Below are 27,819 nucleotides of genomic sequence, written 5' to 3'. Positions count from 1 at the left end.
CTTGTTCGGTGAAAACTTTAAATGTTGGAAATCAAATTAGCCGTTTTTTGTAAAAAAAAATATATTGTAAACAGTATTTTTGAATCTCTCTTTTAGACTCTTTAATCGGACGTCAGTGTTTTCCCTCTTTACTGGAGTCTGAGTCAACGGAGGAAATTACTCAAAATTTTCCAATAAGGTGAACAGTAGTAGGATGGAAACCAGTTCTTGATAGTATTTAAAAGTTTTTAATCATGCTATTGATGATTCCTCTGATATAGATGACTTGGAATTTGGCGCCATGGAATGGGAATAATGCCTTTCTCGCAAGAGCTTCTTCTTCCATGCTAGTGCTTCGATTAAACGTTTTTAAGAATTGCGCCATTGCAAAGTAGCCAACCGCTAGGATATTCTGTCAGGTAGAAGCGCCGACGTGGCGTAGTTTGGAACCGCTACCTATCCAGCAAAGATCAAAGGTCTAGTGACGTAGTGACTCACTTGTTTACTTGACGTTGGTTTGTGGAGACTGATTTGTCTGTAGATTCGTCATCTACAAAAGTAATCTTCAGGCTATCGGTGCGCGTGCTGACGAAAGTACTCGGTGAATATTTCATAATATCTATATGTTTAGAGGTAATGAATGCTTGTTTATACTAGTGTAATCAACGTGTAGTACTCTGTACTTAGATTAATATCACTTGTACCCTTATCCGGGCACGCCCACTTATATTCGATCTACGGAATGCTATCTGTAGGGTGTTTCATTTGGGTTTTGGGAGAGTTCTTTTCCTTCTCCAAGTAATTATATTATTTTCGAATTGCAGTTCATGAACTCTGTGTCTGGCCTTAGCTTATTATGCTTATACTCAATTCAAACGATAAAAGGTCAGCAACGATCGTTGCTGACCTTTTATCGTTTGAAGACCTCTTGCGCCACATTTTAAGGTTCGATATGACATGATAACCTTGACATTCCTCTCGTTATCTTTTACGAGACCAATTTTTCGTCCTATTTAAGAATTATTTCCGGCGGTCATTACTTGACGCATTGGCACAGTGTTTGAAGCATCACAAGTGAAACCATGCAGTGGACCACGTTTTCTCGTATTTATGGTAAAGTGATTTTAATTTATTAGATTTCTTCCCTTTGAGTGTATCTCCATTCAAAGCATTTTTGCGTAGGGGTTCGGAATCCGTGATCATACCTAATAGCCGACTCTATAATAATCCTCTTTTATCTTATATTTTTAATAGTGCACATGTTCGTAATTACAATCTACTTATTTGTCAACACATCATATATCACCTAAAGTCAACAATTCGAAGATTTATATGTCGCAGTTCTCCAATTAGCTCCCCTATGTGCCTAACTTTTCATATAATTGGGTATTTCTTCTCTTTTATATCCTTTATAACTTGTTCATTGTGGTTTATTCGTTGCTGGACATGGCCTTTCCTCTTCCTCTCTTGCTCTTATACGATTGTCTTCACTAGGCAATCATGTCTAATGATATCGGCCATAAAGTTGTCTTTGCTTATTCTAAGGGTGTTTACAAGACTTTTTTTTACCACTCCTCTAAGCATTATACTTACTTGGTCAAAGCGTTTTATCTTTATTATTCTTCTACAATACCTCATTTTGAATTATTTCACCCTCGGCGTCGCTTTTGCTTTCAGCATTCAAGCCTGGTTCCTTTACAAAAACATGCTGTGTTCGTGGCATCTGATGAATTTTTTCCTTACTGCTATGCTTGTATTATCAGCTGTAACTAGATTCTCCTTTATGTAGAATAACCTCATTTCCTGCACTAATTGACTGACTTTTGTTCTTACTTCGACCATCCTTGGTTGCTCAGCTTCATACGAAGCAAAACTTCTTCACCTCTTCAAGCTTTTGATTTCTTAGTTTATTCTTTATCCTGGTCTCAAGCCTTTAGCTGTATACTAATAGCTTACATTTAATTTAAATGATTTTCAGCTTATATCAGGCATTATCCAATCCAATTTTTTTTGTTTGAAATCAGTTGACTTATAATTAATGATCTTACTCCCCTTGAATGTAATTCCTCTTTGATCATTGGTGTTGCTAGTGCTGAAAGCTGCGTAATTAATGGCTGTTATCTCTAAGCCACGATTTCATTTTGTTATTTTGCACTACCCAGTGATGTATTCTTCGTTTTTCATTCTACTCCTTTGCACTGCATGAACGAGTGACTTTGTATGCACTCACTCATACTGGTGCAAATTTAGGTGCACCAAGGATGAAGTTCACCATGAAAAAATATTTGGCTCAGCCGGGATTCAAACCCAGGTCTCCCGATTGCCGGTCAGGCGTGCAGGCCAGTTACACCACCAAGTCATGCGCATGACTGCAAACAAAGTCACTTGTTCATGCAGTGCCCTGAAATTCGTCATCGCATAATTGTGACCAAGTAGAGTTTATTTCTCCGATGGTGGCTTAGTAAGCACAACGCCTACGTCTCATGTGCCACAGAGTGGGCGTGTGATGTCAACGCTTTGTTCGGTTAAAACTCAAAGGCAAATATTTTTTCACGGCCAAATTCATCCTACACCATAGGGATTTTTGGTCACTGGTGGTTGGTTTAATGGCTGTTTTGCTTCTCCATTGAAAGGATACTTTTCGCAGTCCATCACACTACTGTCACAGATCTCAAAAATCACATTTGGGTGATTTTCCCTGCATTTAAATACAGCGCAACTTCGGTGGTCCTTCTCAATATTTTAGCTGTGCAATGTCTTGGCTTCACTGGTGGAATTCCATTTTTTTCAGTTCAGTTGCCACTGCTATGGAAAAAATGAGCCAATTAAACTTTGATTGAATTTATCATAACTAAGTTTGACTTTGTTTTTTATACCAAATGCTCTCTCAGCAGAAGAAGATCATTTTTTTTATTATTATAAAATGTAGTTATGATCCATTTCCTCCTAATTTTACTGGAACTGCCGTGCATAGCAACTTTGTTTTCAGGGAATAATTATATGTATGTAGTGATGAGGAATGTGTCTGACTTTGAAAGGTCTGTCACAATGGAACAACTCATCCGGCTGGAAATCAGAGAAAACTTCGGGTAAATTCTTTCAAAGTTTTCCTCAGGAGTTGCACATCTTCTGCTGCTTATGTTTTAATTACTAACTATGCCGTCGGCATCAAGGCATTGATGCTGCATTAAGATTTTGTAGCCTTTATGTATGCATTCACTGACGATCTGGTCAGGTGTCTCCTGATTGGCTGTTGTTTCTCTGTAGTGTATGATGGGACTCCGCATTTGGCTGATAACACATCCAGCATTTCTATTGAATTTTCTCTCCCTGTGGATCTTAATGCCTTCATTGGTCTACACTCTCCTTCTGCTCTACTGATTAATTTGTTCTCTTCATCGCAGATGGCATTTTCTATATTTACTCACAATCGTTCGTTGTCTTTCTAATGTAATTAGCTTCCCTGGATTCATTTGAGATGTGAAAATGTCAGGGAGTTTTATGCCAAAAGTCATCTTCAGACTTACAAACCAAATCCTATTTACTTCTCTGCTCCCACCTTCGTCCTAAATTCACTTCATGATACCATCCATATGTCTTATAGTCACATTGAATTGCAAATTTGGAATGTCTGCGAGCTTATTTTGTTTTATTTTGTGTCACTGCTATTTTTTTTATCCATACTTTGTAAGTTGATCAATTAATGTAGGTCTGGCTCTCTTCGTGATAGGCCCTCTTCAACTCCTGTGCCTGTTGTCCATTGTTGGTGGTGGAATGAGTGAACAAGGGGAGCAGGCAGCTGTGGCGCACAAGCATGCCTTTGCGAATAACCTTTACAAGGTCAGTAAATGATTTTAGAGTGACCACCATGTTGTCATTCCCTGGTCCCTTATCTCATATGGTCCTTTTCACCATCACTCTGCTCCTGTTCAGAAACAAGGGAAGGGAATCAAAACGGATAGAGTTCTCCTGTTGTGTTGGTGAGATGTAATGCTTGAGGATAGATTGAAACTCCTTTTCTGAAAGGATTCCTTTCTGAAAAACAATGAACAGATGACCGATAACATTTGCAAATTCCACGCCCTGACAAATGAGGGAGAATATATCCAGAAATTTTTAGATACTATTTCTCCCCTTAACAAAGGCAATCAATATTGAATTATATGTACCTAAGATTTTCCATTTCTCTGGTCACACCAGGTCCAGCTTTGTCGTTTACTGCAGTTTTAAAGGAACTAGTCTGGACAGCGTTTTGCCTCATTTTTAAATCTGCATCAGGGCCATAGAAACCAAAAACAAGTTTAGAAATGCAATGCTTTAAAATGGATACCACACGCTGTTATATGGTCAATAATCTGGAAAGCCTGGGTCGAGTCATGAGGTATAAAAATTTCCTATTTATGGATTGCCTTACTTGTAGTAGGCAACACTGCTTCACACCTGGCAAGTCGGTGGTAAGATTGCTGGGGTCTCATTGAGTAATAGATGGGAGAATACAGCTGTGATAAATGAGGTGGTAAGCTATGTTAAAAATATGCTTGTTGAAATAAACTTCATTTAACAAAATACATATTTCCAAGGTTTCTCAAAAACTGGCTGAGGGCACCTTTCGATGGATCAAAATTGTAATTAATGATGTATTCTGAACAGAATATCAATGTTTTCTATTCAATTATTATTATTAATTGGAAGGAATGCCAAAAATTGTCAAGATTAGATGAAAATCCTATGTCAAATTTACTATTGGGTGTGTGAAAAATTGAGGCCAGGGAAATTATAAGACGAAATCAAAGAAATTATGCTACTTGATTACTATTTATGAGTGATGAATCTACGTAAAACACTGAAGTTTTTGGTTTTTTGTTAATTTTTTTTTAACGTACATGCTATATTTCTTGGTGATTCTGTCATGAAATTTTAATTACAATTGGTAGGGTAAATTAATACTTGGTTTGTAATATGTATTTTATACATATATTTTCTTTTTGTACCCATATCTATCTTTTTGTGAGCATAGTAGGATCCAAAATTGTGGGGAAAACCGTAAACAATGCCTCAAACACTGAAAATTATGTAAAAATACAAAAAATATAAGCCCTGAACATTTTAATTTGTAAAAAGGAAGGAGCCGTAATGATAAATCATTTTTCATTGTTTTCTCAATTTGTGTCATTTTCCCTCTCCTCCTCCTCCTCCAGGCTGTTGCAGAGGAGCACAGGAAAGATGGCCAGACGAAGAACTTGATCATGTCGCCCCTCAGTCTGGAGATAGTTCTGTCCGCAGCGGGCATGGGCGCAAGGGGACGGACGCAAGAGCAGATTTCAGCGGCCATCGGATTGCCTTTCGACCTGGAAACAATGAGAGGGAGATACGCACCCATCCTCTCTGGCCTCGAGGTAATCTAATGTGCTCTGCTGCAAGCACTTCTTATAGCTAATTTCAACTTTTCTGGTGCTTTTTATTTGTTCTCAATTAATTTTTCTGTAATTGTGTTTAAAAGATTTTGAGTGGACCTTGTGGTTGTTGATTCAGATCCAAAATTTGCAAGCAATGCTGTTGAGCACCTTGAATCTGGCACTGGATGATGCCAGATTTGAGATTTTCCTGATTTCGGGTGCTGTGGTAGTAATAAGGGGTCTATGATGTTTTTTAAGAAGTAATTTGATAAGCTATAATGAAACGAGATGAGCTTTAAATAATATTTGTCTAATTTGCAAATAATTCATGACAATTAAGAAATTTAGTGCTTCTAAATTTACGATCAGTCATATTTAAGCATTAGGGGCAAGAGTATGCATCCAACGAACAAGTATAAAAGTTATGCATTCATGTTTAAGTAATAATTTTTTTTATTATATATTTGTTAACTGTTACATTTGCTACTGCTGTTATTCAACAAACTGTATGAGATAAAAAGGAAACTTGCCTCTCACTTGGGGCAAGTGTCTTAATCACAGTTTTCTCATGTGAACTTAACCTTTCAAATTAAATGGCACAAGGTCCTTTCCTCCATGCTTTACATTCATAACACAGTACATATCCAACCCTAGTTGGAACTAGCAAGGGGAATACACAACCTTCGGGTCGCCGATCGAGCTCAAATTTTGCGATTCGGTAGTTTATGGGTACAAATGTAATATGCCAAAGCAAGACGACGCACTTCTTGAAAATTCCGAGAAAAAAAGCAATTAAAAATCGTAAAAAATGAAGCTACGCTATATAACTTGTTTTGAATGCCTTCATCAACAAGTTGCGAGTTCGATGTTCGCTCACAGAACTTTTTTGTGTTAATTTTTAAGAATTTTACTGTTTAAATTTTTAAAGCTCGTTTTCTTATCTTCGTTACTACTATGGAATGAATTTTTAAAAGTTTTTTTTAAATATTTAAATCAGGTATGGATCAGCTTAGGATTAGGAACTGAGGATGACGAGTGGATAGAAACCCGGCGTCGACATTAGCCTGCTCTTTACGAAAGGTGCCACCAGGAAAGGGGACCACGGCTTAACGTCCCATCCTACGGACGGTGTACTGCACAGCTAGTGTAATCCACATTACACGCAGGGATTGAATTTAGGAATGCCCCTTAATTCTTTACCGAGATTTGGATGTGGAAGGCCAGTACACTGCCTCACCACTCCAGTTAATCCTTTATTTGCAATTTTCAGGATGGAACTCATCATAAAGACATGCAAAGCAAAGTGATTTGCGGCACCACGAACAAGCAGAAAAGGAGTTTTTTCCACAACCGCAACGACTGTCCATAATTTTTGAAGGAAAACACACGTCATTCACATTTATGAAAAATTGTCTTGTGCCAGCGAGCTTCGAAGCAAACCATGCATATTTTAACATGTTTTGGAAAATCGGAGCACTTATTTGGTTATGAATTAACTCATGTATTTTTATGGCGTCTTCTCTTGATGCAATATCCCGATTTTCCTCCAATAGAATCGAGGAATTCTGTAAATGTTTAATAAATATTTTCACCTGCCTGAAAAAATACACGTCGCATGCCTGGCATAATGGGGTACATTTTGGAGGTATCACTTTCAGAGTGCACGATGCCTCTCCGTTGTCATCTGCAAAAATGTCATCGTAAATTGCGGGGTTCGTCTGCCCTCCCCACGAATCTATTAGAAGTAGAAACTTCTCTCCGTTGACATGTGGTTTTATCACATTTTCTAAAAAGGTCTCGTAAATATTTGTCGTCAGTTTTTTCGATTTTGAGCACGTTACTACCACATTTTTGAATCTTTGGGTCAAATGATCGACATTTCTTTTCACTATTGGTCCAAATTTTCCACCAGGTTCTTGAAGGCACAAAAACACCTTGGGTAGTAGCTTTCCTGACAGAGTCATGCCATACTGGGCTGTGTATGAGTGAGTTAACTTATTCAGGCTTTTCTTTTTCACCAGAACCGTTTTAACTCCCTTCAGCTCGAGAGACCTATCAAATGAAGACTGATACTGGCAGCCTGTTTGGTCTGTATTAATAACCAGTTCAGCATCGAAACGGGGGATTAGGGATCTCATCTGCGTCCTGAACGTCTGTGTACTTTGCAGAATTTCCTCAAGTGTTGTTGCATCTCTTGCGCTGATGAATTTTGTTATCTTCCTTTGCCGTATGTTAAATTTTGATTTAAACTTTGCTGCCCAAGAAATACTGGCAGTAAAGCGAAAATTTTCAGATTGAAGTGGTGATGCTGCTGCCATGGCCCACTGCATTAAAGTTCTCGTCGTCACTTGCTCGTAATCGTCCCTAGCCTCCAAAAACCTTTCATGTGTCGATGCATTGATGGCAGCGAACTTGTTGTGCCTCGTTCTGCCTTTTCTTATGTCTTCCTCCCATTTTCTAATATCACCCTTCCGTTTGAGACGGGATGCCCCCTTCTTCTGCACAGTTGTTAAACTGCATGATGGATACAGCTTTGCGAGGGCCACCACTTTCTTCTTACATTCCAGAGGAATAATTTGGAGTGGAGAGGTTTCCTCTCCCTCGGTATCACAGGAATCCGAGTCTTCTCTGTCTTCCGTCCCAAACTCCACTCCGGAAACACTTGAACACAATTCATTGTCGTCACCAATGTCCCGAACTACCTGTTCCTCCTCTTCAACCAATTGATACTCTTCCAGCATCTCCATTATTCTGCGAAATATTTCATTTCCAATAGCGTCTGATCTATCGGAATGTTGAACGCGTGCTTCGCAGGTAATATAATTTTTATGGATGAGCAGCTCCCAGCAATAGTGCTACGCACACGTTAACTCCTCCGTAGGAATATCCAAGGATAGAGTCTCCATGTTCAAAAGAAGTGTTTTGGCTTACCAGAGTACAGCCTGTGAATGAAGAAATGCAGAAAGGCAATCATATTACAAACACCATCCCCCTACTTTACAATGTTTCTTCTGCCTCGTACCCCTTTCCGCTCATGCCCATCGCCCGCAAAAAATGTAACAAATTTGCAGCATTTTCCCCAAATATTCGATTCTTCTATTACAGGTTAATCAAGTACCCACATAACATTGTACGTATCTGGGAAAATTATTTAACATGCATGGTTTGCTTCGAAGCTCGCTGGCACAAGACAATTTTTCATAAATGTGAATGACGTGTGTTTTCCTTCAAAAATTATGGACAGTCGTTGCGGTTGTGGAAAAAACTCCTTTTCTGCTTGTTCGTGGTGCCGCAAATCACTTTGCTTTGCATGTCTTTATGATGAGTTCCATCCTGAAAATTGCAAATAAAGGATTAACTGGAGTGGTGAGGCAGTGTACTGGCCTTCCACATCCAAATCTCGGTAAAGAATTAAGGGGCATTCCTAAATTCAATCCCTGCGTGTAATGTGGATTACACTAGCTGTGCAGTACACCGTCCGTAGGATGGGACGTTAAGCCGTGGTCCCCTTTCCTGGTGGCACCTTTCGTAAAGAGCAGGCTAATGTCGACGCCGGGTTTCTATCCACTCGTCATCCTCAGTTCCTAATCCTAAGCTGATCCATACCTGATTTAAATATTTAAAAAAAACTTTTAAAAATTCATTCCATAGTAGTAACGAAGATAAGAAAACGAGCTTTAAAAATTTAAACAGTAAAATTCTTAAAAATTAACACAAAAAAGTTCTGTGAGCAAGCATGGAACTCGCTGCCTTCTCATCCACAGTCGGATACCATATCCACTGGGCTGTCGCCAACTTGTTGATGAAGGCGTTCAAAACAAGTTATATAGCGTAGCTTCATTTTTTATGATTTTTAATCCTTTTTTCTCGGAATTTTACGAGAAGTGCGTCGTCTTGCTTTGGCATATTACATTTGTACCCATAAACTACCGAATCGCAAAATTTGAGCTCGATCGGTGACCCCGAAGGTCGTGTATTCCCCTTGTAAGTACAATTTACCACAACCTCCACTGTGGTAGTCAGTTTTGCGGTGAAGTGAATGCCCTCCCATGAGTTCAATATTAGCTATTTCAAAAGTTGTCAAAATGCATTGATGACTAGGTTGGGCCTAAAAATGGCATTGATTTTTTTTATCAAATTTGTTCTGTGCTGGAAATTTGTGTACTCATCTCAGGGTCACAAATGCAAAATTTTCTTAAAAGCTGAAAACATTAAGCTCTGCCGTGCAAGCCCTAAAGTTTGAAATTTTGCAAGCATTCTGTGAGAATTTGAAGAGACACACCTATGAAGGATAAACCACCACAGCAAAGCCTTTTGGGATAACAAACACTTACGAGTTTAACTTTCAGCATTATAACTATGAAATTTAGAGTTTATTTAAAGAATTCTATTGTTTTGCTATGTATGAGATTGATCAACTAATTTTGAATTTATGTAACCTGCATGTAGTATCACTTGTCATGTTGCCTTTTGGTTGCCGAATTTGCAAAAAAATAATGTACTATTTTAAATTTTACATGTGTGTAAACGTTTCAATATGTAATCCTTGAGGAGAATATTATTCCCTCTATGAAGCCTGAATAATCCTCAATTTTGATGAAAGTATGAATTTTGCCATAGAAATCCACATTAGATGATTTTAGATTTTATTTAGATTAGATGATTTAGGTGGAGTACAAGTTTCAGCAGCTCTCAAACCTATTAGCATCTCTTTGTTAGCATTGTGGTGAAATTCCCCTTAACTCAGTATCAAGAAATGGTTAATTGTAGAGATATGCGTATAGTATCCGCGGATACTCGAATACCTCGAATACCAGAAAATATTCAATATTCGACATCTCATATTCGATATCTCACAGTATATGTCAAGAGATATATAAGAATGTGTACATCAGGCAGAAATCCATCGCAGCAGTGTAAATGCCGAGACTGCATGCAATCATATTTTCGCGAGGTGGTGTGTCCCCTTAGGATATTTGAAAGAAATGTTAGTCGAATCAACTATATGCCCAAATTGTTTCCAAAAAATTAAAAGATTCCATTAATCAGCTAAATTCCTGTTTAAATCCTTTAAAGGAAATCACAATTACCCGCCAAAATATTGGGTTTCCTGCTGCATAGGCAACCTAGTCAAACATTGCCGCATTCATCGTTTTTTTCGTCCATCCCCTTGAAAAATGATAGATCGAGGTTCCACTGTATTTTCATTAATACATTCATCAAGTGAAATAGAAGAAAAATAGTACATTTAATATGCTTTGTGCAATTCTAGTATTCGAGGTATTCGATTATTCGAGCTATAATTTATTATTCGAATTCGATATTCGAGTTCGAGAAATCTGCTATTCGACCCATCTCTAGTTAATTGGTCACTAGTGCCCAAGCCACTTTTTAACTGGAACGCATGAAACTTTAGAACCAGTCATTGCGTCTCTAGTTCTAATCATCACCCATGCATTTACACATTGCAGTTGGAATGATCTGTTCGTTTTCTTTGTTTGCAGAGCGATGCCATCAAACTCAGAGTGGCCACACACATGTTTGTTCAGGAGAAGTTCGATTTGAAGCAGAACTTTGTGAATGGCTCTCGGGAAGTTTTCATGTGTGGCGTTGGTGAAGTGGACTACATCGCAAAGCCTGAAGAGGCTCTGAGCACAATCAATGGCTGGGTGAACGAGAAGACGGAAGGATTGATCAAGGAACTTCTCACATCTGGTAAGGAAGGTTTGCAAAGCTCATGCATCAAAGTGGAAGCCATGCATTATGATCTTAGGCCCATATTCCAGAACCTTACTCCACCTTAGTGGTTTGGATTGCAGACTCAAATTTAGTTTGAGTTATATAGCTTGTACTTCAGAAACTAACTTTGGCTCAACTCACTTGAGGTGGTGTAGAGTCATTGTGGTGATGTTTATTGGTAGAATTTATAAAATAATGCTCTAACCTTAACTTTAGTCTCTCATGGTCTCCTGCTGGTCAAAAACTAGCCATACTAGCTGTGCATACATCACATTTCTATTGTTTCTTTAAAATAATAGTTTATGTCAACCAAGTATTTTTAAACACCCCCAAATTGTAAAATTTATTCATCCTGTTATGTTTGTAACTTCATTTCTTTGTTTAAATTTACTTAGACCCGTAGACTAGTAGTCTTGATTTCCTGGTGTGTAAGACTGCAGCAGATGATGTTAGAAATTGACACAGCTGTAGTTTTTGGTTGCCTTTTACTAATAATCCCAAAATTGCAGCAAATTTCTTCGTGAGCAAGATTATTCATGTGGAGAAAATGCTCTCATTCATGAAAGGATTGGTTGCTGTTTAACTGGATGGTTCTTAATGTAATCCACGATGTCAGCTTTTTCAGGTGCCTCTTAATGTTTAAATAATTAAAGATTATCTATAGGCCACTTGTCTACAGAGAAAGAACCTCAGATGCATTATTGCAGTGGGGTGTTGTGTATGGCCAAAGAGCTGCAGAAGTAATGAACAGCAGCCCCCCCAACCCTAATAACTACCGTAATTAATTGCTTCCTTACTTCTTTGCTTGTATTCTTAGTTTTAAGCAGATTCTTCTTTGAGCAGAATGCCCTCTTCACTTCTGCTATTTTATTGACTACCGTATAAACGTGTGCAAGAGGCGCACCCCTATTTTGAGCATCGAAGCTATGAAGAAAAAAATTTTGCGGCATTTTTATTTATACTATCGCGCGGTGTTGCAGACGTATGCCTGGAATTTCGACAGTTATCGAAATTTCCTCTTTTAATACTATTTGAAAGAGGAAATTTTGATAACTGCGGCGGTAATAGCGGCATTAGAGGGAGTAGAAAGAGTTCCGATCCTCTCTTCGCATACGCCGTTGCTCTACGATGCTTGTCCTATTCACGAACAATTTTATTCAAATGCTCTCGCAGGAGTATTGCAATATACATAATTGCAGCTGTGGAAAATTTTAAGGCAAAACACGACAGGCACATAGCATGAACCTTCCCAAGAGATTGGACAACAATCGGGGCAATCTCAACGCCGTAGGATAATAACCACGTCGTAGATTTAACGGAGCCACACTCGGCCCTACATCAGCCAATGCCTCTGCCATTTTTTTTTCCTTTCCGAGACCCCACAGGAAAATAGGAAAATATCACGTTACAGGGGAACAAAGGAAACTTGTTTCATCCCTACCCCGTCTCAGCAACTGACCTTGATCGATCTCCCAGTTTCTGGAGGCCAAATGCTAGTTGAGTCATCTACTGAGCCCAAAGGTATAATAATAATTATAATTTTTTATTCACCGAACTGGCAATATACATTGCATGGTTTCGTCACAAAAATCACTATGATACAAATTACATAAATACAATAATACAAATTACATAGAATCATTTAAATAATCGCTAATATCATAAAAGGCTTTACCTGCTAAAAAATTACATAATTTAACTCTGAATAGGGAAGGGGGACAGCTTTTCAATTCAGATGGAAGTTTATTAAAAATGATGGATGGAGTGTGATGAGGTCCCTTGAGAGCTAGAGATAGATGGTGACTTTTGAGGTGAACGTCACATTTTGAGCGAGTGTGGTAGTCATGCCATTCATGATTCCTTGGAAAATGTTCAGGATGCATTTTAACAAAAGTGGCACAATTCAAGATAAAAATGGAGGGAAGTGTTAATATTTTTAGGTCCAAAAAGAGTCCTCTTAGGCACTTGAACCATAGCTTTCAATGCTTGCTTCTGTAGAGAAAATAATTTTTTTGCATGGTGTGAAATTCCCCAGAACATAATACCATAAGATATATGAGCATGAACATTAGCATAGTAGATAAGTTTGAGGGTAGAAAGAGATAGAAATGGGGCCAGCCTTCTAAGCATAAAAATACCAGTGCTAACTCGATTCATGATGGCTTCAATGTGTGGTGTCCATTTAAGGTCGTCTGAAACCAGAAGACCTAAAAATTTAACACAGTTACTTTGGGTAATGGGCTCATTCATCAGATTAAGTTGGTGATTAATTATAGGTGTGACACTCTTAGGGCGGAAATCCAAGAAAACAGTTTTGTTAATGTTAATTGATAAATGGTTGGTATTGCACCACTCAGCCATCCTGGAAATTGAAGTATTGACAGAATTTACCAGATCAGAAATATTTCTAGAATGTGACAGACATGGAGTATCATCAGCATATAACACAACATCCTGTTGAGGAAAAAGGTTTGGTAGGTCATTAACAAAAATAATAAACAGGAGGGGGCCAAGTATGGAACCTTGGGGGACCCCAGTATTAATATCTAAAGGAGAAGAGAATGAGATATCATTACTATACTGTGACCGGCATGTATATTTCACAATTTGTTTTCTACCAGTTAAATATGATCTTATCCAGTCCAAGGTTTTTCCTCTCATTCCAATGTTGGCCAGCTTAAGTAAGAGAATATCATGATTGACTCTATCAAAAGCTTTTGACAAGTCATAAAACACTCCAAGTGAGTGTAAATTTTTGTCTCGGGCATTATAGATGGAATTTAACAATTGATATGCGGCAGTAATTGTCGATCTTGCTTTTCTGAAGCCATGCTGTGAATCATGTAAGATATCTTTTGATTCAAGATAAGAAATGATACGGGAATAGAACACTTTTTCGAAAATTTTGGAAAAAGCAGTAAGGACAGAAATTAGTCTATAATTGTTGGGGTCTGAAGATGAGCCTTTTTTTGGGATAGGAGATACTATGGCTAGTTTCATGCGAGAGGGAAATTCACCACTTAGGAAAGAGGTGTTAATAATATCAACTAGTGGACTTGCTATACATATAATGGATTACAGTTTTAATGATCGGCATAGGGATGTCATCAATTCCAGAGGACTAATTGTTGGGGAAGGAGTTAACAAGCTTAATGACTTCATGTGCATCAGTGGGCTGTAAGTACATTGAGCAGGGAAAAGGGGTGCGAGATGTGAAGGCCGCAGAATTTATGGTGGGGCTTCGAGTAGAATTACAAAAGAGTTCATTAAAACAATTAGCAATAACATGGGGATCAGATGTGGACTGATGATTGAAATTGATAGTTGTGTTGTTGACACAATGTGAGGTAGACTTAGTATTATTCTTAATAACTTCCCAAGTTGCTTTGGAACGATTTTTCGAAGTAGAAATGTAATTTTCATTGATTACCCTTTTGTGCTCAACCACCTTGAGTTTAAATCTTTTTAGAGCCATATTATACGATTCCATCTGGTCTGGATCAGTTGATTTACAGTGGTAGTAAATAACTCACAGCGATTTACTTTCAGCCATTATTTCCTTTGAGTAGAAATTAGAGTTAAAAGGTCCATTACATTGTTTGATATGTTTGACTGGAAATGCATCATTGAAATGGTTGACAAAGGTATTTATTTAAGAAGAGATTAAACTTTTCATTTGCATCAGATGCTGTATAAATATCCATCCAAGATTCATCAGATATTAGTTGCAAGAAAGTGTGTCTGGAAGCAATGTTGAAGATTCTTTTGCTAACAAATTTAGGCTAATTTTTGAGAACAATTGACGGAAAATTGACCAAGCAGGTTAATGCCATATGATCAGAAAACCCAATATTAAAAGTTGTAGTTGACAAGCAAGAGGGCAGTAGAGTAGTTGCAAGAACATCAATTAGGGTAGCAGATTGAGTAGTAACTCTAGTAGGATCATTATTCAGCACAGAAAGCCCAAAGCTTTGAAATAGATTTGTCAAGTCACATTTATCATGGGAGACACTTAATAGATCAACATTGACATCACCATATAATAAGATACCCTGTATATTGAGAGTAGATGCCAACGTTAGAGCATCATTAAGGGCTTCAAAAAATTCAAATACACAGCTACTAGGTGATCGATACACACCATGGATAACATATTTGTATTTACCACCAAGGATAACATATGTATCGATAGCTTTCAATAATTGTATGACACGCACGAGGTTCAAAAAAAGAAAGAGATCTAACGCGACGCATATCTGATAGAATTTAAGTTTTTTAAGCTGTAATTTTTTGACACAAAGATTTATAGTTACAACAAGGCTACAAATATTCAAAATAGTCCATAACAGCACACTTTCGGAAGAAACAAGTGTAGCATAAGCGCATTCAAACAAAACGAGACGGACTGGAAACTTCAGGCAACGCCAACTGCGTGTATCACATTGCTGCGCCTTCGCCCCTTCGCTTTCAAGGCAACGACGTCACATGCAAGATCGGACGTGTTCGTCCCTTGCTCCTTCGCTCATAGCCTCGTAGCTTGAAATACGGAGGGGAGGGAGCGCGCTCCTTCCCCTCGACCTCTCCTTCCGCGCTCTTCACTTATAAGCATTTCTGATTTCTTATATCCACAATTTAGTCCAACAATGAACACACTCGTTCGAATTTTTTAAAGCGCAGGTTTTGACACCAATGTAATTTTCAGTTGCAAAAATCCTCATATTAGCGTCTGAAGATGATTTTTGAAAAATCAGGTGCTCAGCGTAATGGAAATTGCTTGGCAAGACAGATCTTGACTACTAACCAGGTATGTCCTTCAAAACTACGCGTTTCTCTACGTTTGATAAGCGATTACTATATGCAGTATAAATGCCGCGGGATGCCCACTCGTGGCAGTAAATTTAGCGCGCGCTCCGGAGCGAATCACCCCGCGCGATCTTTTCCATGCTCACCTCTGAGATACCGACGTTACGGCGCGATGCTTACAAGAAATTGAAACAGGAGCATTTTTAAAATACGTCACTAAGGGAGAAACTCCCCTGCCTGCCGCTTGTTTTTGACCTAGGGTTTCAGATGACTGACTCACGCTGAAAACCAAGGCCACTCAGTTCCCCTTGGACTTGTGACCGGTAAAGGGGAGGGGGGGAAGATAAAAAGTTTGTGTAAGAGGCGCACCCTCTTTTTCGGCTGCAATTTCTGGGAAAAAAGGTGCGCCTCTTACATGCGCTTATACGGTAATTCTTGCTTCAATAATAGCAAAACTCTTACAACTCTGCATGCTTTTGTTTTCCTTACTTAGTGTACATCCAAGTCTCCCTCTTTCTTTAAATGCCTTCCTTTTTTTAATCATTTAATCTTTTCATTTTATCTGAACCTAGATGATATCACTCTAGACACGCGGCTGGTTCTGGCCAATGCGATATATTTCAAGGGCAAGTGGGCACAGCCTTTTGAGAAGGAACGTACCAGGAAGGACAAGTTCAATCTTCTGGATGGGACGCAGGTTGATGTTGACATGATGTATGTTGAAAAGCGCTTCCGCTACGGTTACATCCAAGACTTAAAGGCAGAAGTATTGGAACTTCCTTATGAGGTATGTTTCCTTCTTATATTAAATATTTGAGAGCTGCCTCTTAGCTTATTATGTATGGCTGCAGCTTATAACAAAGGGCTTTTTATGCCTCAGATTGACTATTAAAAAATTAATGTTAGAAATTAGTTGAAAGACATGTAATTTACGTGATAAATATCTACTTTTAAAATTTCATTCACCTCCCTCTTGACAACTCATTTATGGTGATGGATTACTTGGGTAAAACGTTCATCTGTAAATTTTCAGGATGAGTAGACCCTGTTTTTGTGCCTGTATCTCAAGCATGAAATAAAACTCATCTTGAGTTACAGGCTAATGTTGAAAAACATCTCCTTTGTACGCCTTGAAAATTTCAATATGATAGTTTTGAGTTTTTCTGAATAACTACTTCTAGAAGTCCCACTCATTATAGGGTGTAACTGCTCTCAAGAGGGAAAATAACCACCACCACCGTAAGTGGGGTAGCCAGGAATTTTATTTGGGGGGGTGCAAAAGCAGGGTGGAAAATTTTATAAAAACAGGGTACTAAGTATAGGGTTTTAAACTAATATTAACACTTTTCAAAGAAATCTTTTGCGAATTCATTATTTTTCAATATCTTTTTTTATTTTATGAAGGAAAGAAATTGTTAATTTTATATTTTGTGGGGGTCCGGGCCCCCCATGACTTCCCCCCTCACTATGCCAATGACCACCACTGTGTGAGGCTCTGTATCGATGTCTAAGTAGTGGCGGAGGAGCTGCTAATAGCTCAACATGACACCATCGAATTATCTGCAAAATGGTAAAAGGCATCACTTTCTCATCCCAAATACAGTACAAGTCTGTCACAGTAAACCTTCAGCTGTCCGTGTGTGAATTATCCATCTATCTCTCCTTCAGTGTTTCCTGCAAATGTTAAAAAAAAATAAAATCGGACATAAAAACATCAGAGTTATCATATTTTAATGCTGGGATACACACAAGGCTTATTATTTACATTTGAGTTAACTTCATAAAACGTAAATATTTTCTTTACTTGCTGACAAGGAATGCTTCAAGTTTCTTGGTTGGTTGGTTTAGTATTGTAGAAAGCAGTAGGCAGCAGAAAAAAACTCTTGAATATTTTTAGAAGGTTTCTGCAATGAAAAAACAACCACAAATTGGTTGAAAGTTCTGAATGCGGCTTTTAAGTCTCTACAGTCACGATTGCATCGACAAAAGACACTTTTTTTATGGCGACTAAGTAAAGTGTTTGCTATTCATATTTTCCCCATCAGCCTTATTCACTGGATTAGAAGTCACATGCTGCGTTTGAGTTTTGATTCTTTTCCATTCACTTTTGAATTTGGTTAGATATTCATTCAGGGTTTTTATGACAGCCGCCATGTTGAACATTTTGGTCGCCAAAGCACGACAAGAAATACACCTCCAATATATTTCTCGACCCTCAGATAAAGCCTTCAATACTAAATCATTTAAACCAGTGCACTAAGAATTTTAGGGCATTGATCTCAAATAACTACTTTTTCTTTGAGATTTACGAAATAATTGCAAGATGCACACGAAAGTTGATGTTTAGAGGACGCCATCATGTCCAACCTTTTAAAAGGTTTCTACAATGGAAAACCAAGCATAAATGAAGTAAATGTTATCTATGATCTTAAGATTTAATTTTCATGTCGCAATTGTAAAATTATTGCCAAAGCCTTGCATGTAGTTGAATACAGCCCCAGGGACTTGGAGATTTCTTTGCACTCGGGCATGTTTACGTGGCAACAGCCAAGGTTAGGTGGAACTGATGGTAGTGGAGGAAGTAGAAGCAGAGACAAAGGGAGTGGGGAGCACATGAGTCACAGCCGAGCGCTCGCCTGCGTTAGCTGGACTTAATGGAGCAGTGGGGGAGTATAGTGACATTATCCCTCCTAAAAAGATAGTGGCCAAGTGAAGGAAGCTCTCAATGAGTCCTGGAAGCTATCTGAAATAACATACTGTAGGTGCATTAATAATAATATATAGTTTTATTTACTCAAATTATGAACATTATCAGAAATGAGATGAAAGTTTGGATTATGTATCTGTATTTTCTTATCATTCGTAATAATTCTCCTGATCATTAGACCAGATAATTGGCAGTTCATTGTGTAATGAGTACAGCCTTAAGTATTTTTTTGATGGTTGGTCCATGTGGAAAAACTTAGGTAAAACCTTTTGCCTACTCCCGGGGCTTGTGTTTGTGCTAGTGCTGTAATGCGTCCATTTCAACGCAGATGTTTTCCGGGTTTATAACTCTCAGGATAATCCGGCACTACACTTAGCCAATAGGATGGTAGTAAGCTCATTTCAGACACATTTAACCAGAGTAAGGCTTCAGTGAGGTATGCAAATTAATCATTATGATCCCCTTAACAAGTTATTGATATCATTGTCCACGATGTATCTCATTTCCTTCGCGAGTTATAGCTGTGAATCTAGATATAGATATGGAAATGATATTGAAATTAGTGTCCAGCACATTGTGGCACTATTGCTCAAAAATTAAATGAGGTTTATATGACAATCATGCATAATTTAAGAGGCTTTAGGACTTCAGCATTCGTTGAACAGACTTCTATTGTAAGGCTGGAAATAAGCAGCAGCAAAAAATTGAGTTCTCTTTATGTTTTAAATTCTATCAAAATTTTCAATTTGGTAGAACTAACACAAAAACTCTGTAAACTTCCACAGGATAGTTTTATTTCACACCTGTTGATTTGTTGAACAATCATCATTGTTATTGACCCAACATTGGCAAATGTTCAACTTAACCATGGTCGTGAAATAAAATAATCCTGTGGAAGTGTACTCATTTTTTATTGTTGCTTCAACGTGAATTAGAGATTCCACTAATGTATGCCAGGTACCATCCGATTCTTCTGTTGAGGTCTTATTGCTCAATGTGGTGATGTGTAATGTCCATGGATAGTTAGATAGGATGTATCAAACCTGAAAATCCCTTGGCATAATTGAAATTGATGTCTATTTTTATAAGTCCTTAAGTCAGTAAATTTAAATGTGATAATAGTCTCTTTTTTCATCCATCCCGTGCTAATAAAATCACTTTGATCCCTTGAACTTTCAGATTTCATGAAGTGTTTCTTGTGTCATCCCTTTAACTAGGAATTAAATTTAATCGCATTGTCACCATTCCAGGATTGAGGAATTGTTGTATTCCTCTGGTACAATGAAAAAGTCATGGCATCTGGTTTTGCAGTGAAAAAGAGCAATTGCTTGACAGGAGACTAAGCTGTGGAGACATTTGAGGCAAGGGAAGAGAACCGAATCTTAAGGTTTTGGGATAGTTAGATTGAAGATGTATTTGCTTGAACCAAATCCCTTCCGATTAGTACTGTGCATGGTAAAAGGCCCCTGAAAACCTGCATGGATGACATATTTATACTTTTCATTGGAGAGAGTTATGTAACTACTTGAATACACCCTCACAGATTTGACCCAATTTTACTGCACTTTAACTTAAGTAACTGATTGGATGTATCATACCAGAATGTTTGCTCATGTGATGATAAATGCAAGTTTGATGCATTTTAGATGTGTGCGAATGTCTGAATTAAGTTTTGTTGAGCATTAAATATGTGTGGCCAAGTCAAAATTTCCCCTCAAGAATCCGTAGTTGGGGCATTACTTGAAAACGTTTATCTTCTTTACTCTCTTACGCTATGTACAATTGGTATCCATAGTTATATAGATGGATCTCGTGTATTTTATTAATTGCTATAAAGTTAAATAAAGCAATAATTTATAAGTTTGAAATTTGCATGCTTACCAAAAACTTTGTCACTGCCAGTGGTATCACTTCATGTGGCATTTCAATGTGGTTCCATCTTGTGATTGAAGGTGCAACAATTGTTTTAAGGGTATGGACTTAGAGGTTGGTTGTTGCAGAATTACTTTTGGCATTGAAATGGACTGTGATTGAAGCATTTCCCATTCAGCCTAACCACTCAAATTGTGGTGCAGACTCTACCTCCCTGGAATTTTATTATCTTTTTTTCCTTATAAAATAACAACCTTCTTCTTTTTCATATGCAGTGGTTTTGTTCACTCCTCATCTTTTTTGTCATAAATATTGATTTGTAGTCAATTGTAGGTTGGCAGAGTTAGATAAGGTTCTGGCACTTATACTGTTAAATTGCTTGTAGTCAATCTGTCATTCCAAGAAGGAAGGACAAGTCAGTAAATTGCTATGAAAAATATGACTTCTACCTGTTCTTTCTTTGAAGACCTTATGGCATGCTTGAATAGGTTCAGAAGTAGTTGTTCTGCTTGTAGAGATACCCTGAGGTCCGAGAGTTGGCAAAGCTTATCTTAAAAAAAACTAGCTGTTTGTATGTACTAGTGCCATCACATGTTTTAAAACATATTCGATGAATTCAAAGCCTACCTTGATTAATACTTAAGGTACGTGTGTCCTTTAGGCCTATTTAAATTGTTATTTAAGAGGTACTAAGGTTCAGCGAAATAAGAAAGCCATGCATTCCAGTCAGACAACAATACCCAGACTGCCTGATACACACGTATCGAACCTTTTTATTTATATTGGAAACGTCCAAACAACTGATAGAATTGCATACATTCCAACACTCCACCTAAATTCTAGCAATGTCCAAAAACACGAAAAAACAAGCATTCAAATGTGGAAACACACATTACATAAATTCTTTTAAATGCTATGCAAGGCCATAAATATCTTTCTTTCTTTGGCAGTCATCAGCTGTCCAGTTTTAGCAACTTTAATGTAGATGGGTATCTTCAATGGAGTAACATTGCTGAGAGGAGTTAGTTCCCCAACTAAATGCTCAGTAGCTGCAGAGTCTAAAGTAAAACTTATTTCACCTTCAGACTGTGAGCTTGTTCCCATAGCAGTTGATTCCTCCTCCATTGTCATCTTCTTGTCTTCTATCTCCGCATGTGCTGCAAAGCTGATTCCGTAGTCGTCTGCTGAAGATTCTTCATCGTCGTTGGCTGCATGAGCGTGCCCACTTTTATTTTTACCCTTCCAGCATTCAGCCCTTAAATGACCTGGTTTACCACAGTTGTGACAGCGAATATGAAATTTATTTTCATTCTTTACCTCCGCTGCGTCATTCTTCCGTGTATTCCGAGAATTGTTCTTTACTCGTTTGGACTGTGTAGCGAATGCCGTCGTAGATGGAACCTCAGAATTCATTTCCTACTCTCCGTTAGCCAAAAACGATTGCTTGGATTCCTCATCAAGTAATCTGTTCTTCACAAAAGCTAAGGTTAGTCTATCAGTAGACATAGTCTCTATGGCTGTGACGACCACGTTATATTCTTGCGGCAAGGTAAGCAACAAATGACAAATTATATCCGGTTCACTCACATTGGCGCCCGTTGACTTCAGTTGATGAATCAGTCGATCGAAATGAAGAAAATGATTTTCTAGATTTTCTTTCTTCGGGTTAGTTGACAAGCCGGAGATAAAAGCTGTCTTCTAATTTGTAACTGAGTTGCTAAACCTTTCCTTTCAAAAGTGTCTTTCAGCTCCTTCCATACGCTGTATGCTGATATTTTTCCTTTTGCGTACTCCAAATGACTGTTCGCAAGCTTCCGAATTATTAGTCCTTTGTATCTTTTGTCTCGACTCCGCAATTTAGCGTTCGCTTCTTCTCGAGCTGTACGTTCCGACGCTGATTCATTTAGGATCAGTCCTGGATAAACTGGTTCTTCCTCTGTGAGTGTTAAGAGATCCAATTCATCCAATAACGTTTCCATACGAAATTTCCAGTCGTCGTATTCTTTCCCGTCGAACAAGGGAACTTTGAATCTGTTGTCTTCATATTCCGCCGCCATTCTTCAGCATAAATTTTTTTCCGACAGAATTTCAATGTTAACTATTGCGGAACGCCGTTGTTAAATGTATCTCGAAAAATGATGATTATGATTCTAATTGAAGCTTAATGACTGGGTGCCCATAACCTGTTATTTAAGAGGTACAAAGGTTCAGCGAAATAAGAAAGCCATGCATTCCAGTCAGACAACAATACCCAGACTGCCCGATACACACGTATCGAACCTTTTTATTTATATTGGAAATGTCCAAACAACAGATAGAATTGCATACATTCCAACATAAATGAATTATTTACTACTTAAATGAATTCTAGAAACTAAGTACTCTCTTAGGTTTAGATCAGTGTCTAGATAAGTGTAATATGCATTTCCATATTTACTTGTGTAAGTCATGCCACCAGGAATTGTTATCTGGTCAGTACGTATCTCTTGCAGTCTTTGTTTTATAGGTTCTTCAAGAAAATAATCTGTAAAGCTTTCAGAGGTTTTTAATTCGGCTGTGGAAATAATATTGGTTCCCACTGGGACGTATTGGAAATTCAAACCAAATACTGGTATTGGTGTGCATGTTGAATTTATCTTAGTAAGTAGCATTTTTTTTCCTTAGCTAGACTCTGTAACAAACTCCGATTGCAATTTTGCCAAGACTTCAAGGTGCCACACCCCTTTGCAACAGCTTACAGGGTAGAATGTAGACACTGATTTGATAACTTATCAGTCCTTCAATGTGCTACCCCTATCAATGTGCAATCTATACATTTTAAGTGGTTTGCCAAATGATGTTTCTGATGTAACCTTTCTCCAAGTATTGATGTGCACCGATACTTTGATAAACAATACTGTTATTTCTCACTTCTTCAAAACATGTTTAGATTGGCTACCATACCATAGTTAATAATTCTCATGAATATGTTCAGTAATGCAAAACAAATGAACCAAAGTATAGTAAAACCTCTATGTAGTGAACCTCTTTACATCGTAAACCTCCATACTTCATACCACCCCTACGGTTCCATCAGATTTACATGTAAATTTATAGACAAACCTCTTTGTAGTGAACCTCTTTATATCGTAAAACCTCCACTTATCATAGCAACGAGACACCCCCGAGACGGCCCTTACTACCTCTGCAAATGGTACTTGGAGAACTGGAGACTATTAATGCTGCTGCAGTTATGTACATGGAATAACATTTTCAGCGATAAATGTTTCACGCATATTTTTTTTCTTATACACCTACAATATGCTGTAATTTTCTGGTTAACCATTAGTTATGGCCATTTTGTTCCATATGAGAGCATACCTAACAGTAAACAAGATAAAAGGTATCCAGCTATCCTAATAATTATAAGTGACTGTTGAATTGAGAGAGCTTACATTGTTTTCTCTCGAATCATGGTAAAAATCATGCAGTAGCGCTCACTTTCTGTTATTATTAAATGATAAATATATGTTCACTAATGCAAGCATTTTTGTTTAAATGCATACATAAATACTATGGTTTATAAGACAGCAGTGCGTTTCATTTCCGAAGGATATGAAAAAATGGTGCCTATCACTGAAACCTCTCTATAGTGAACCTCTATACATCAAATTACCCAAATTTTGGTCCCCTCCATTATGATGTAAAGAGGTTTTATTGTAATTTTAGGAAAAATGGTGTGCGGCTTGCATGAAAAGTTGGAGGATTCATGTAAGCCTCTCAGCCCTATTTTTAAACCGGAATTTCCAGAAACAAAGTGCCTGGCTTACACACGGTTATTTTTTCAATAGTGATTTTAGTGAATGTTGGTGACATTTTTAGAATACTTTTAGCTCTTGAATTGTGTGTGTATTGTAATGCTCCGTGCTACATTTTTCTGCATTGTGTGTTATAATAAGTGTTAATGAATTTATTTATGCTTATTGCTTTTGATTGGGTGTATTTTCAATTGAGTTTTCTCATGAAAATATCTATTCACCAATATATTCCATCATTTAGCAGTATTTTTCTGAAAACTATATTCTTAATTATTTGCATTGTATTAAACCTTTTACTGTATTTACGATCTACCTTTCATTTGGTATCTTTTCAATAGCATTTTCTCATCAAAACGGTTAATTACCAATTTTATTCCATCTTTTAACAATGAAGATAGTGGAGCATGATAGCCTATAGGGTGGAGGTCTTCTGACCTTAGAGACCCAGGTTCAAAACTTGAAAGAAAGATTGTAGGCCTCATGATGGCTTGAGTAAAAACAGAGATGTTGGCAGATAGAAATAATTGATTGAGAAAAAAAATTTCTGTATCCTCTGCAGAAATTAGAAATTATTTGGGCTTTATTATATTCTTCAATTTTTGGAATTCCAATGAGATAATGTGGAAATTTTCAAATTTCGGATTGTCTTTTGCAACGACATAATCTCCAATAGTTATAATTATCATGAGAGATCCCTGTTGGCGATGTCAAAAAGTGGAGCGATCTCATTGTGTGGTCATTATATATTTTGATCATTTGCTGTATCAAAAAAGTTTCAAGCAAATGGAGTCACACCAGAATTTCAATCATTGAAAATTAAGCTTTTGCTATTGTGGCATATTATTCCTGGGTCTCGTTGCAACAATGAAATTTCACCGCAGCAATCTGTGTGAATTTTTAATGCCTGGCTTGTGTAATCTTCACACAATAGGAGTTAAACAATGGCGAGTGGAATTAAGTCAAGTTGAATTACTTTTTGGTGATAATGGAGATCCACTAAGAATTGGCTGCATCAATCAATTTTATGTTAACTTGTAAATGGATTTACCAAATCTCATGAAAGATTAAGCAATTTGTTTGCCACCAAAATGCCCACTTAAACCTCACTTCTGATCATTCCACAATGGGTTTTGCTGGAATACCATGGTGACATGTGTATACGTTTACTTTTTACTGAAAGGGTGCATAAAGTGCTTTTTTCATTTTTCATTGCATTTTAATTTCTTGCTTTTCCGCAAGCAGTGGATGTGGGAGATCTCAGTTAATAGCATATGACTTTGTGGTGTTAGAATCTCGATCAATCTGTGTGTGGGCTTGGAATAACATAGAGCAAGAGAGGAAATCAAAAATTGTCTGCAAGCATATGTGGCGCCACTCTCTTCTCTGATCCACATTGCTTTTTGATCTTATGGCAAATTTATTATTGTGTTATAATTGCTATAGTGTGATGCATTGCTGGCCATGTCATTGTCTTGTCGTCTCGTCTCCAGGGGGATAAACTGAGCATGGTGATCCTGCTGCCGTTTGCCGACTCATCCATTTTTGAATTGGAGAGCAAGGTGTCGTCCCCAGACTTTGATTTGTCTGAGCTGCTCGCGAATCACACGTACAAGCAAGAGGTGACTGTGTATTTACCAAAGTTTAAACTGGAGCTGAAAACTGATCTTGAAGAAGTTCTTGCCAAGGTAAAAATCTACATGAATGAATTTGTGTGTAAGGCATACTGTAATGATTGATATAATCTTCATATTTTAAGTAACTGATTCATTCTTTCCTATATCTTTTATTTGCACTATTCTGTCAAAAAATTTTCAATTTTCTGGTCCAATGGGATCCATTTTGTAATGATCACTCAAATTTAATTCCAGCTGATATAAATATTTTTGTAGACCTGCTTTTTTTACATATAAAGAAAATATTATGATTCCATGGGGGTGGATGAACAAATGCATTTAAGTTTCTAGAGATAATTCTGCAATACCAATTCGTTGCCGCCAAATTGCCCAGATGGCTCTCATTTGTTTGTCCTACTAGGCTGCCAGCTTATGCAACTTTCAATGACAAGGGGTGCTAAATAAGTATCTTTGATTACATTTCGCTTTAAATGAGTTAGATACTTTATAAACAGAAATGTCATAATTGGCATAGGTTTGAAAAGCCCTTGTCTTGTGCTCCATATAGCCTTTGAGATGGACAGTCTGCAAAAATATTGAACCAGGTGACAGGTGACAATGCAACCGTGCCTTGTCATTGATAGGGTGGAAAGACTCCATTCGTTAAATTGCTTTAGCATGGAAGTAGTATCTGCAGTCCACTTGTTATATTTTGAGGTGTCCTATTTTTTACTTTACTTGTAGATGGGAATGGCTCATATGTTCACGGATAATGCTGACTTCTCTGGCATCACGGACGTCCCCCCAGGTCTGAAAGTTGGCAAAGTGGTGCAAAAAGCCTTCATTGAAGTTTCGGAGGAGGGCACTGAGGCCGCCGCGTCCACCGGTAAGTCTTGCTTCGCACTCTCGTTTCCGGTTGTCAGCAATGTTGGCACTGCAACCTTGTTATGCGCGAGTGAAAAAGGCTTGGGACGACCAGGTTGTGAATCAAAGTTGATTCCCCTTCAAAGGTATCTGCGTGGAATGTCTGACTAAACTGTCTTACCCGTACTTCTTGGATGAAAAAGCTGTACTGGAAGCAAAATTCATGATTTTCTGGCCTTTCTTTTGCAGGCAAAGGTCTATTTTCTCGATTAATAAAGTAACTCTTGTTAAGTTGGTGGGAATCTCAGATTTCACATGTCTGGTGAATTGAAACCATTACTCACCATAACAAATTTGCACTGCAAACTTTCATTTTTTGCAGTACAGGAGTTTGTAATTGAGGTAAATTCTTTGTGGGTTGTCGGCTGGGTCAGATCTTTTGCTCCCAAAATAAGATCAGGAATAATATGGAGCCAACAAACATTTGTGGAATATTTCAACTCTCCCAAATGAACTACGGTGACGTACACATTAATTTCCATGGGAATAAAATTCCCCTGGAGCAGAAATAAAACCTCTGATCTGAGGTCACTGTGAAGACCACTATGCTATCTAAATTCCTGACTTTGGAAAACCACCGAAGAATTTGCCTCATCAGTTTGCTGGTAAAGAATGAAATCCTTTTATGGTATTCTATTTAATTTTTCTGAGCCACCCATGTGCTCAATTTTTGTTTTATGTTGTCCGCATAGTAATTGGCTTGTTGTACCAAGTTTCCGGTATTTGTGAATGTTTATTTGGTGTTTTTACATCAATCAGTATTTATGCTGTGTCAAGTTGACGTAGCTTTGGCATTGAAAGAGGCCTATTGTCTCACTGAGCTGTGGAGCAACACTTAATTTTACTGGGTGATAGTTTGCATGATTTGTGGGGACTTTTGTGATGACAAACATGAATGGCTATTTTAAGTGAATGTGAGGGAATGCCAAAGGACATTTTTGAGCTTCAGTAAAAATGCAAGCTCTTGGAAAAAAATGGATGCAATTCGA

General features: G+C 37.8%; 1 protein-coding gene across 21 annotated transcripts in view; it reads left to right on the top strand.

Moving 5' to 3' along the window:
* Positions 1-480: 480 nt before the first annotated feature.
* The window catches only part of LOC124166793 (leukocyte elastase inhibitor-like), a 114,667-nt gene continuing 87,328 nt past the window's right edge, over positions 481-27,819 (top strand). For 19 of the 21 annotated variants that reach the window (XM_046544485.1, XM_046544481.1, XM_046544475.1 and 16 more), the window contains exons 1-7: positions 986-1,092; positions 3,710-3,819; positions 5,178-5,375; positions 10,880-11,090; positions 16,490-16,704; positions 25,784-25,978; positions 26,651-26,792. In XM_046544485.1, the coding sequence (XP_046400441.1) occupies positions 1,062-1,092; positions 3,710-3,819; positions 5,178-5,375; positions 10,880-11,090; positions 16,490-16,704; positions 25,784-25,978; positions 26,651-26,792 (1,102 nt within the window). In that variant the 5' untranslated portion in view covers positions 986-1,061. Of the gene's footprint in view, positions 613-985; positions 1,093-3,709; positions 3,820-5,177; positions 5,376-10,879; positions 11,091-16,489; positions 16,705-25,783; positions 25,979-26,650; positions 26,793-27,819 lie in introns of those variants that run through there. The other 2 variants (XM_046544492.1, XM_046544482.1) reach the window with 2 other exon arrangements.

Source organism: Ischnura elegans, chromosome 10 (genome assembly GCF_921293095.1).
Source record: "Ischnura elegans chromosome 10, ioIscEleg1.1, whole genome shotgun sequence".
Taxonomy (NCBI): domain Eukaryota; kingdom Metazoa; phylum Arthropoda; class Insecta; order Odonata; family Coenagrionidae; genus Ischnura; species Ischnura elegans.
This window is presented reverse-complemented; position numbering and strand designations above follow the sequence as displayed.